The sequence below is a fragment of the Argentina silus genome (assembly GCF_951799395.1).
Source record: "Argentina silus genome assembly, chromosome: 13".
In the NCBI taxonomy this organism is placed as follows: Eukaryota; Metazoa; Chordata; class Actinopteri; order Argentiniformes; family Argentinidae; genus Argentina; species Argentina silus.
Window position 1 is genome coordinate 19920979 of NC_139667.1, and position 13566 is coordinate 19934544.

The 13566-nt window shown below is 44.8% G+C and overlaps 1 protein-coding gene across 1 annotated transcript in view; it reads right to left on the reverse strand.

The window, feature by feature from the left end:
• The window catches only part of babam2 (BRISC and BRCA1 A complex member 2), a 63865-nt gene that overhangs the window by 14228 nt on the left and 36071 nt on the right, over positions 1-13566 (reverse strand). Inside the window, exon 7 of the mRNA XM_083683849.1 lies at positions 5747-5856. Within this exon, the coding sequence (XP_083539975.1) occupies positions 5747-5856 (110 nt within the window). The remainder of the gene's footprint in view (positions 1-5746; positions 5857-13566) is intronic.

The window sequence follows — 13566 nt, forward strand, 5'->3', positions numbered from 1 at the left end:
CCTGTCACACTCAAGGAAAATAAGAATGGTAAACATTAATTATATAGGTGCCTTTGCAGTTCCTAAGGCAGCAAAATCCAAGTTCTAGTGGTCTTTTTGAAAAAGTGAAGGGACACACATTCTTGTCCAAGAGACCGGATCCACAGAACATCCGAGCACACAATGCGTAGGAGGACAAAGTCTATCACAACATCTCCTGTGAATCGATAAAAAAAAATTCTTTAACAAGCGAGAGGAAAAACCAGACATGTAAGACTTATTCAAGTCCCAAACAAAGTAACGGACACTAGATAGAGCTTGTTTATTGGTGAAAACGTGGGTGTAAATCGAGTGGCGGTCTGTTTTAAGAGGAAGAGAAAGAGATGGAGAGAGAGAGAGAGAGAGAATGAGTGAGTGAGAGAGAGAGAGAGAGAGGGAGACATATTGTAACAGAGGTACAGTAGAACATCGGAGCCCAGGGGAGCTACTGTACGAGTTTCGCTCGGAAAACATAGATCCCGGAGCTAAAGCGCGGCCCCTGACGAGAGAGGAGAATGAGATATCAAACGGCTGAGGAGTGATGGGAGAGGAAGAGGAGCGGAGAGGAGGAGAGCAAAAGAGATGGAAAAGAGCCCCCTGTGCGGCTTCTCTCTCTCCGTTCCACTGGAGCGAGGAGCGACCTTGTTGTGTGGAGTGCGGTGCCTCTTTCTCTTTTAAGTCCCACTCACTCTTGCTCTCTCTTTGAGGCTCAGCCAGAGGGATCAGGAGAGGAGAGGAGAGGAGAGGAGAGGAGAGAAGGAGGCAGAGAGAGAGAAAAGAGAGAGAAAAATGCAGAGTAGGAGAGAGGAAAGGAAAAGAGGAAGCACAAGCTGTCAGAAAAAAAAGCTGGAGGATTTTCTTTCTCCTTTTTTTTTTTGGTTCGAGCTCGGCTTTTTCCTCAAAGGGGTTGGTATGTCCACATTAAAGCCAGGTCTTCTGTACAGTCCCCTTCCCTCCATCTCTCCTCCCTCCAGCGTCACTTGCTCCCCCTTTCCCGCTCTGGTCTGTCATGCCTTTAGCCTCCTTCTGTCCAGTCTCCTCACTCAACTGGCGGAGGACAACCCCTAACACCACTGTAGCCAAAGAAGCCTGGTCTAGCGTATGGGCAAGGTCAAAACTCACACACACACACGCACGCACACAAACACACACACACGCACACGCACACACACACATACAGTACACACATGCACTCGTATGCACCAGCGTGCTCCCGCACACACACACACATACACACACACACACACACACACACACACACACACACACACACACACACACACACACACACACACACACACACACACGGCCTTGATTGACAGATCAAGCTAGATAAGCTACTGTAGGAAATAAGAACAATTACTTTTTGCTTCTGCAGGCCCTTGGAATTCTAGTGTGCTATTTTGCATTGAGAGTACTTCAGAATGAGGAGAGTGGAGTGTGTGAGAGAGGACTAGATGCCCTTATTCGTGTGTACATTTTGGTGTTTTTATTTATTCCTGTGCGGGGGAGACGATCGCCTAATGGGGAGGGTAGAGGGGGTTACCTGTCAGAGTACATCTTAACACATCTGTGGAGAGGGGGAGAAAGAGAAGGGTGGGGGTGGGGGTGGGAGTGGGGGTGGGGGGGAGAGAGCGAGAGAGAGAGAGAGAGAGAGAGGGAGAGGGAGGACAGGGAGAAAAGAGGAAACGGGGAGAGCAATGAGAAACAAACTATATAGAGAGAAGCAGACAAAAAAGAGATGAAGGGAAAAGAGGGAGAGAGGGGGCAGAGGCCCCTTAACCTGGTGCGGCGGAGCGTGTGCTCGTAAATAAACATCAGCTAGAGATTATTCTGAGCACGAACGCCCAGACCAGACCTTACAGGCCTGGGGTCAAAGGAGGGGATGTACCCATACCTGACACACATTAAACATGCACGCACGCACCCACGCACGCACGCACCCACGCACGCACCCGCGCACACTCCCGCGCACACACCCGCGCACACACCCGCGCACACACCCGCGCACACACCCGCGCACACACACACACACACACACACACACACACACACACACACACACACACACGGCACAGGCATGCACACAGTATACACACACATCCATGCACACACATGACATAAGCAGAGACACACATTTGCATCTAAACACGTAAAAAGTATTTATACAGTCAGGTGTGCACGCACACTAGGCCTGGGTGGAATATATAGTTTGATTTTTACGCAACAAAATGGCTACGAGCTGTACTGAGACCATCAAGTTTTTGCGCATTTTAATATACACTCACTATGGAGATTATATGAGAGATACACTCACAGAGCACTTTATTAGGAACACCTGTACACCTACTCATGGTGGAGGTGGTGTAATGGTGTGGGGAATGTTTTCTTGGCACACTTTGGGCCCGTTAATATCAATAAACCATTGCTTGAATGCCACAGCCTATTTATGTATTGTTGCTGACCATGTGCATCCCTTCATGGCCACAATTTACCCATCATCGAATGGCTACTTCCAGCATGATAATGCACGATGTCACAGAGCAAAAGTCGTCACAAACTGGTTTCATGAACATGACAATGAGTTCAATGTTCTTCAGTGGCCTTCCCGGTCACTGGATCTGAATCCAATAGAACACCTTTGGGATGTGGTAGAATGGGAGATTCACAGCTTGAAAGTGCACCTGAAGTATCTGCAGGAATTGCGTGATGCAATCATGTCATTATGGACCAGAATCTCAAAGGAATGTTTCCAACATCTTGTGGAATCAATGCCACAAAAAATTTAGGCTGTTTTGAGAGCAAAGGGAGGCCCTACCCAGTATTAGTATAGTCTTCCTAATAAAGTGTTCAGTGAGTGTATGTTGACATATTTGCGTGGTTTCCCCTCTCTGTCATACCTTCAGCATGATGCATAAGCCCAAATAATGCAGTGACCGCAGAGCCTGGCAAAGCCAATCTCTCACCGTCTTCCGATTGCATTTGTGTACTGGAGCCATGGCCACGCGCCACCTGACAATTTATGTTTCAGAGTAGCGCAATGGATGGCTTGCCTGCTGTTCGTGGGTGAAAACCAGAGAGCAGACAAGAATCGCAGATCTATGCACAGGGAAATTTGGTTGCAGCTTTTGTGTTTAGTCTGCTGTCAGGATTTTGTTTGGTTTCTAGTAATAAAGACCTAGGCATAACTGACACATTTTTGTGAAATAAACTGTAATTGTTTCATTTTCCTTCGTTCAGGCAAAACCTGGTGTGTTCTATCAAAACGAACAGACATAGAAATGACATTGTAAATGCAGACTGTTTCTTGCAGATACGATGCAAATAAGAACTATATTTGAAATGTATGTTAAGCCTCATACAGACAAGGAACAAAATGAAGGAATCGAGATATACAGCTCTGGAAAAAAAGAGATTAAAATTAAGAGACCACCCCAAATTTTTCTTCAATCAGCATCTCTACATGTATGGCAGCCATTCCATTCCAGTGTCTGTTGAATTCCAATACAGGCACACCTCATTCTACTTAATGAGGTACTGATTAGGTGATCAACTGAACCAAATCTTATTTAATGAGGAAAAGTATAAAAACCACTGCGGTCACTATCCTCTTGCAATAGGATGGCAAAAACAATGTAATTGGAATAAAAATAACTATTGACCATGCCAAAACAGTTGAAAGAAAAGTTTGGAGTGAGGAAAAGAAGGCTTCAATTCTGGCTTTACTGGCAGAGGGATATAGTGAGCGTCAGGTTGCTTCCATCCTTAAAATTTCAAAGACAGCGGTTCATAAGAGCAAGGTCAAGTAGCAGACATTAGGGACAACAAAGGTATAGACCGGCAGAGGGCGAAAACGACTCTCCACTCACCGGGATGACCGCCAACTCATTTGAATGTCACTCAACAAGGATGACATCAAGTGACCTACAAAAAGAATGGCAAACGGCAGCTGGGGTGAAGTGCACGGCGAGGACGGTTCGAAATAGGCTCCTAGGGGCATGGCTGAAGCCGTGCAAAGCTCGAAAAACGCCCTTCATCAACGAGAAGCAAAGAAGAGCCAGGCTGAGGTTTGCAAAAGATTGGACCGTAGAGGACTGGAGTAAGGTCTTCTCTGATGAGTCAAATTTTCAACTTTGCCCAACACCTGGTCGTCTAATGGTTAGACGGAGACCGACCTGGAGAGGCCTACAAGCCACAGTGTCTTGCACCTACTGTGAAATTTGGTGGAGGATCGGTGATGATTTGGGGGTGCTTCAGCAAGGCTGGAATCGGGTAGATTTGTCTTTGTGAAGGACGCATGAATCAAGCCACGTACAAAGTTGTCCTGGAAGAAAACTTGCTTCCTTCTGCTCTGACAATGTTCCCCAACTCTGAGGATTGTTTTTTCCAGCAGGACAATGCTCCATGCCATACAGCCAGGTCAATCAAGGTGTGGATGGAGGACCACCAGATCAAGACCCTGTCATGGCCAGCCCAATCTCCGGACCTGAACCCCATTGAAAACCTCTGGAATGTGATCAAGAGGAAGATGGAGGGTCACAAGCCATCAAACAAAGCCGAGCTGCTTGAATTTTTGCGCCAGGAGTGGCATAAAGTCACCCAACAGCAACGTGAAAGACTGGTGGAGAGCATGCCAAGACGCATGAAAGCTGTGATTGTAAATCAGGGTTATTCCATCAAATATTGATCTGAACTCTTCCTAAGTTAAAACATTAGTATTATGTTGTTTAAAAATGAATATGAACTTGTTTTCTTTGCATTATTCAAGATCTGAAAACACTGCATCTTTTTTTGTTATTTTGACCAGTTGTCATTTTCTGCAAATAAATGCTCTAAATGACAATATTTTTATTTGGAATTTGGAAGAAATGTTGTCAGTAGTTTATAGAATAAAACAAAAATGTTCATTTTACTCGAACATATACCTATAAATAGTAAAACCAGAGAAACTGATAATTTTGCAGTGGTCAAATTTTTTCCATGCACAATGTGCTAACATACCCATATAGCCTAGATGCCCACAGACACACACTCATTCTCATCTCAGACAGAGTCTCTGTGTCATCTATCTGCTTTTGTTCTTCCCTTTTTTTATTTGAAGAACCCACCATTAGCTGGCTTTCCACAGCGGGCTTACGCCGTGCGTGCCAGTGTTTGTCAAGGCCAATTGCTTTTCCACAGTCACTCCCGGCCTTCAACAGTGCTTACTCCAGGACTATTTGGTGCTTAAAACTCGGGCTTCAGGATAAAGGGCGCGAAAAGAGAGTGGGGAGTTTGTGTCACACGCAGGCAGGGCCACACCAATCACGTTTATAAAAAAAAAAGGTCACCTTCTATTCATGCTAAGGACAGGATGAAGTAGCCCAGTCACATCTATGAACTGCAACAACAAATAATAACATTATACTACGATTGTAGTATTATACTACATTACTATGACATACCACCAATATGTATTTTACAGGGACTGGATTGTACCGGACTACTTACACCCCTGCCTACAAGTCTTGTCTAGTTCAGTTTTAGGGTCACTTTTTCTGTCTGGTCACCACGGCCATATGTACTCTGAACTTCTTTAACAAAGTCAGAGGAAAATGTGCGTGCCCCACCCTGATGATATTCTTAGTGGGCGGGGGGGAATTTCCCTACTGAGGAATTTCCCTACTGGGAGAAAAAAAAGTAATTGATTGAATTGAAAGACAGTTCATTGATTGATTGATGTACTTACTGCTCAATGCTGGGGGACAGAAAGAGTTTAGGGAACACCTGGGTGGCCTCCGCATCCTCGAAGCTCACAGAGAGAAGGGCTACGTCCTCTCCAGGATCCAACGCTGTGTCCTGACAAAGAGAGAGCGAGAGAGAGAGAGAGAGAATGTTTGTTCTGACAGTATACAAGATAGCCCATCCCATCCCAGTCTAGCCTAACTTGGGCTACATGAGGGTGCGGGTGTGAATGACAAAGAGAGAAAGAGAGAAAGAAAGAAATAGAGAGAAGAAAAAAAAAAAGAGACACCAGAAGAAACATCTGATGCTTTCACACCGCGTGAACTACAACAGCTAGAGCCGTACAGCACTGATGACTGGGAGCTGCACCGATCCAATCATGTGTGAGAGAGAGGCCATCCGAGCCGATAGAGATGAGCTGACCCCCCCCCCCCCCCCCCCCCCCCCCGTTCTCTCCATCTATCCCCTTTTTCCTAGAGCAAGGCCTCTCGTTATCAGCGTGATTCGACTTTAAACAGACAGAACAAGGCCGGGGCGTTAATCAAATGTCTTACAGTTGGTTTGAACTCATCCATTTGTGATAATCGCTGCCCTCCGTGGTGAGTCTCATAACCACCATACGTTATGGGTAGAGATGCGGCGCTACCAGTCTGGACCGAGACGACTCATCGCGATCACCCTCATAACCAAATCAGGCACAATGAGGTCTGTAAAAGAGAAGATAGAGCAGTCTTTCGCTTTGCGTGAAATGCTTGACTGAGGGGTAGGGGACCGCTCTCCCTCAATAGGCATTTTTCTTTCAAGTCAAGCCACATTCATTGTGTTTCACGGAACCTAATTTCTATACGGTTAGGTTTAATGCAAAGCGTTCCAACGTGGCTTGAGGGAGTTTTTATTCCTTTACTTCAATGGCTTCACATACGGTCATGAATGAAGATTGTCAAAACTGCTAAAGGATGTCAGGATTTTCACTGGACTGGTTTAAGAAGGGGATTCAAAATGACTACCCATAGCACCTGAAAGCATCAGCCCAGTTAAAAATGGCTTACTATCAACTGTCATAGTGTACATCAGCAAAATGGCCGTTTCATAGTCCTCTTTTCTTCTTGGTCTTAGTACTTCACAAACTTTTTGAGAAACAACATTGAAACAAAAGGGGTCAGGGGTAGGCATCAAGACAACAACAACATACGGGTTGGAACATCCAATACCATAACAATCATCACCATAAAGGTCATGACCACAATGACCCATTTGCATTAGCCCAAGCTGCTTGAGTTTTGGGCATCCCTGCCATACCTTATGTTACGTGACGCAGGTAGGGTGTGTAGTGGAGTTGACAGAGGCCTCTGCATGCACAGGGCAAACATTTCCTTCCCTCTAGCCCAGGCAGGGGGGAGTGACACTAATATAACACTCATTATCAAATCATCTTAGTGTGTGTGTGTGTGTGTGTGGTGTGTGTGTGTGTGTGTGTGTGTGTGTGTGTGTGTGTTTGTGACGATGGCTCACTCATGTCTCATCCTGTCTCTCTTGTCACAGCCGATACCATAAGAGAGAGAGGAGTAAAGGAGTATGGGATGTCTGGCGTCCCAAGGTGTTGCTTGATTGAATCAGCTCACATCAATATAGTGCATCTGCAATGGTAAACAACAACGCTCCATTCTCCGAGTTACGCCCTGGGCATCCGCTCTAGACTATTTGGAATGGACAGGAGTAGGCAGAGAAGCGGGGGAGATGGAGAAGTGAGAAGTGAGTGGGGGGAGGAGGGGGTTGTTTGCTCCAGTTTGTCGCTGTCAAGCCTAGGTCTTGTCGGTGAGGTGATCTAATGGATACTTCTTTTAGATCACGCTTGCAGACGGAGAGGGGAATCGGAAGAAGGTGAGACGGCGGGAAAATAATATTGGATTCTTCTGCACGGGTTGAAACTTGCGGTCCTGGAGAAGGCTTCACCCTCATGCAAACAGGCAGAGGAAGGGCCTTCTTTTGAAATGATTCAGTTTGTCTCGTCCAAAAGGACAGCGATGAGCTGTCAGAAGTCAACAACTTCAACAACAAAGTACGAGACGAGAGACCCCTGAACCTTTGTGTCTTTGTCTATTTCCACAGTCAGTCTAATACGACACACAACAAAACATGAAGAGTATTTTTGTCTGATTCTTCCGCTCTTCAAAGCACACCCACACATGTTTTAGAAAATACAATACATAAAAATAACTTTTGAAAAGAAATGTCCTCTTCAGTAAGGAAGGCTGGAATCATGACTTGAGATAATGCTCTTGCATCTACCTTCACCCGTGTCTCTCTCCACTCCATATACAAGATGAGGATCACTACTGGAGTTACTTCCAACAAAAAAGGAAAGAAGACCACTTCACCCCAAAATAGACAAGACAAAAGACAAAACACGTCAAACTATCTTTCAATAAAAAAAACGCACCATGAATTCTTGCAATATTTTCAGGTGTAGCGATCATCTACCGTTTTTTATTGGAAGGCTCAGTACCAACTCAACATCTTGGCTAAGCAACAATCGGAGCAAAAAATGGCTATTGGTTTGTTTACACAGATGTGTTTGTTTGTTTGTCAGATCTTAAGCTTTTTAGTATTGCAGATACACTCGGGGCTAATAAGTGCTGCGTGCTGAAGTAAAGAGTGGAAAGCTAACATCATTAAAAATCCCTCCACTCCACAGGCTAAAGGCAGGGCCTAATGAAGAGCCTAACCTCTCCATGGGGATTAATGAGCTTCTAAAATGAACCCGGTCGCTGGACTGCGAGTCAGTGCGGGAGTCCTGAGAGGGAGTGGTTGGACGGGGGCAGTACTTACTACACACCCCGAGAGAACGTGAGTCAGCCCAAAAGACTGGGGTTGAGTGAGAGAGTGAAGGGTGTGTGTATGTGAATGTCTGTTTTTTGTGTGTGTGTGGGGCGGAAGGGTTATAGGGTGCCCCGAGTCAAGCCTCCACGTGGCCACCACTCCATTCCACTCCACTCCACTGCTAGCTTTACCCCTTCTCATCCCTCTTGTTTCATCCCTTTCTTTTCTTCCTCTCCTTCCGTCCTTCCGTCCTTCCTTCCATCTGTAGAAGGCCCAGCCTGTGGCATCTCCTGTCTGTCACATGTGACAGGTTGGAGATGTGACAGCTGTCCTTACGCCAGACCATGTCCGGCCAAAGTCACCACATGCACGCACACGCACACACATTAAGACAAGGAGGTAAGGGTGCTTTTGTCTGCCTTATTTGCCCATCTCTAAATGTCATGCCCAACATGATGGGGCAGCTTGAGTGACATGAGGGTTATTGCATAAGGACGAGGCCGGCTCCTGGGCTTGTTTGAGATTCCTTGACCGTATATTGGATACAGTTTCGCCCCCACAGAGCAACCTGCCAGGCAGCATTTTGGAGGGAAACAAAAATGTTGAAGTCTACACTGAGAATGGTAATTGGTCAAAACCCTGCAGAACATGTAGGTAGGAGATTTTGACAGGCCCTGACGTTTCAGTTGGTGCTCAGAGCTATAGGTCTTTAGCACGTGGGTGTAGCTTCCCCTCACAATAAAATACATTTTACATTTTATCTTTATCTACTGGATTCTTAACATTTCCAGAGGTGAATCGAAACTTTCTACCATTTCCTCAATGGAGAAACGACAAACAATTCAGGGAGAAAAGACATAAAAAATTAAACTTCTGTGCTATTATCAGAGTTCTGTTTCTGTATCAATGACAGCAAACTGCATACTGCTGCATGCAGGACAACCTTGTCAATTTCACTGACGGCAAACAATTCACTGTTAACAGCTAGCAATGGCAGTGTCTGGCACAGAGATTTTCAAATTTCTTAAATGCATTGCTTGCATGGCTTTGCTTTGATGTCAAATGTCTGATGTTACATGTTCTCATAAAGATTGCTCTGGACATGAGAGGGGATACTGGAAGAATGTTGTCAGTTGGAAATGCTGCACATCGCTGTATTTTCAATCAATATTCTGAAAAGGGGTGAATACTAATGGTTACTTCAGGACACTGCTCTTTTCAACTGTTTCATGTACAGTAGATAAAGTTAAGATAAGGTGAGTTTCTATTAGGGTATCCGACAATACCGCCGGTATGATTTTAAATTTCTTTGTAGTTTGTTACTAAAATGGGAATATTTTGGGGACTCCTGTTCATACTGTAGTAAACACCTATCAATGATGCTTTCAAAATCACTGATTATCAGGGCATGGAAAAACATCACAAGAACATGTTCTTCAGAGAGAGCTAAGATCATACAGAAGTATCAAGTCTTTTCTGGAAACCGGGGTTCACGTTGAAGTCTTTTCTAGCAAACAATAAACAGGATGTGGCCACTGATCTGGCCACTGTAATTCAGGGCTAGATAGTCATTTTGTTATTCAATCAGTTATTAATGTTGAGGTAAGTTTGTTATCCATCACTAGCTAATGTGAAAATATTAAGAAAAAATCAATCAATGAAGAGAAGAGTGTAAAAGAATGGCCAGACCTGTGAGACACCCGAGTGTCAGCTGGATTAAAAAATGACTGATACCGGGGTATTACCATTTAAGCGGGTATTTTGCCAGGAAGGTAAGAAGGTATGAAAATCGGGATATCGCCCAACCCTCGTTTCTATACAAGCTCTCAAGAGACCGGGCTTCCATCTTAATCATACGATTTCCAGACGAATGATGAGCAACAACTAAGATACAGAGCGACATGTTCTGTATTGGCTTTCATAGACTTGATGGAAGCTCTGTGCCACTTGGTCCTGAGGGGAGAAGCATATATCATAGGGTCAAGGTGGCTGTTGCCAAAGCATGTCTCATCCTATGAAATGTACTGTCCTGATTGAGGAGGGGAGATGAGGACATTGCTCCTAATGATGTGTGGGTAGGGGCTGCAGGGGGGCTCAAGACGACAGTGCAGTGCGGTAAAATGTCACCCCCACCCTCCTGTGCACACAGCCTTAACATATCTGCAGACATAAGCACAAGTGGATTGACACCATCTCAAAGAATGTTCTAAATGCACACACAGACACACAGAGACAGACACACAGAGACAGACACACACACACACACACACACACACACACACACACACACACACACACACACACACACACACACACACACACACACACACACACACACAGACACACACACACACAGACACACACACACACACAGAGACCAACCCAGCCAGTAGACCATGCTGAAACAGAGAGGGGAGTGGAGACAGGTATGGTCAATCATTTACCAGCCTGCTCCATGCCGTCACATTGCGTGCGGTGCACATGGGCTCAACTTTATCATGTAGACAATAGATAGGCGATTACAGAGCATGAACGCTATACCTGGAACCACCCTGCTGCAAAGAGTTTGCAGGGACACGCTGACCCAAACACACCTAAACAGTGTTGCCACAGTCACAAGGTGTGTATGTGTTTGAGTGAGAATGAGAGAGAGAGAGAGAGAGAGAGAGAGAATTAGGTGTGTGTAGAAGGCAGGTCCAGAGATGGGTGTGGCAGCAAAGGGAAGCCAAGTTCCAGAGTTCATAAACGGGGAAAAAATAATATCACTGGAAAAAGTAATTATTTTTTAGTAACTATTAGTTTTACTATATATAATGATCAAACCAATGTGCCATAAGTTGTTTAGATAGATAGATAGATAAAATATAGGGGATGAATCCTTGGTTGGACACATACACAAACTGCTGTCCACGGTGGTATGCTGGGGGGGCAGCATCAAGGAAGGTGACACCAAGAGGCTGAACAAGCTTATTAGGAAAACTGGTTCTGTCCTTGGTGGAGCACTGTGGAGGACGGTGGAGCACTGTGGAGGACGTGTCCAACCATGCATTCATCCACCTATGAATCCAGGGTTCAATTCCCAGTCCTACCTTTCTGTCCTCCTGTCACCCCTCTTTGTCTGTTTCCCTCTCCAATCCCACCTGTCTAAGTAACTGTAATAAAGGGAACGTGGAATTTCACTCTCTTAAAAAAAAAAAGAAGAAATATTGGTCTCAGGATACAGCCAAGGGGTACACCTAAGGCTACAAGGATAATGATGGGATGAAGGTGTCATTTGTGGTATGACGTCAGCAACAGTGATTCACCACACAGGGTCCATTAAGCCTTGCTAGACGATTATCTCAACTTATACAATGGTTGGATCAGAACAAGCATTGTGATTTGCCAAGAAGCGTTCAAAGCCGTGTTTTATTCCCTAAGTAACAGCTATGATGCGTTTTACCTATCATACATTGCAGTAATATCTCTGCACACTCGAATTACGAAGATTTGTTTATCACGTTACCTTGACAACAGTGTTTTCTGAGCGCATTAAATAAATACTAGGCATTGTTTTCTTGTCACTTTTATCTCATCACAATTATCAGTTTTTTCATCATTGTTTTTTTAACAAATTTTGTTTTTAACAAAAAAATTATGTTGCATAAAAGCAATTAGGCACTTGAGTCCCTGCTTTACTGTGAATAAAGTCACAGCTTCTCATGCCTTATTGCTTAATTGAAACCAACAGTTGGGTGAATTTTAATTTTCCAAACAAATATAACACGGATACATATATACACACAGATAGAGAAAGACACACTTTTGTGACCCCACCCCAAACCTCCCACACACCTTCACTGCCTGGAAATGAGATTGGACTCAGCACCTGTTTGTGAGTCACAACCACAAGTTCAACTGTCAGAGGATAACAAACAGCTGGGTAGACGACGTACAGTCAGAACGACTCATCAGTCTAAGCGAGACTGATGAGAAGCAATGAAAATTAACTATGTTCAGCATGATGAGAAACAAGAGGGCAAAGCTCCTAAGTTAGAGAGAGAGAGAGAGAGAGAGAGAAAACAAACCATATCCAAATACTGTATCACTTTCAAGGTTAATTCGGTGATGTGATGCTGCCACGAGTAGCGGGTTGACTTCGGAGAGAGTTCGGATGCAAAAAAGCAAGATGTTTCACTCATTTAGCACAGCGGTGCTGCGTGAAAAACAGCTGCCGAGTGAATCGTCTTGTTACGCCCTGTCTGTCTGTAGATAAAGCCGCCCCGCAACTTCTTATTGCTGAACCTACCCTTTAAACGCAAAAACAGAAAAGCACACTTGCTTTTACACCCCCCTTTATCTCACTATCCTCCACATTACTGTCTTCTCAAAAAGTTTGAACCCATTTAGCGTTTTCCTTTGCATCGGCAAACAACACGTCTGCAGTTATGTGACAATCTTTTATCAATTGACCAATGCTGCTGCAATTGAGACAGAGGCTGGGTTCTCTCTCTGGCACGACTCACGCGTGTAACCACAGCCAAGTGTCACTGATCGTGTGTCACTGACAACATGTCACTGCAATGACGTGGCCTTAGTATGTCCTGTGCATTAATTGCATTTGCCACATGACATAATGTGTGCTTGTCAAGAGGCCAACTGATAGATGGACTGTACATATGCCTGAGTGTATGAGTGAGTGAATGAATAAGAGAGAGCTTTATGGGTTTATTTGTACAGGTGATCAGATGTGGAGTGGGCAAATAATTAAGAGTAGGTACTGTAGTAGGTACAGTGGGCCTCTCGCTGGGGCCAATCCAAGAGTGCATATAATGGCAAGCATGCAAGGAGACCTTCATACTTCACACACCCTGTTTACCCTTGTTTAGAGGTTCTCTGGCACCCCCTATGATATGCTAACGGTGCTTTTCCACTAGAAACTGGGTACCAAGTGTTTTTTTGGGTGTAAGCATTGGTGTTTCTTGGGGTAAGTTGTGTTTCCATCATCAAGGGTGTTTCTGAGGA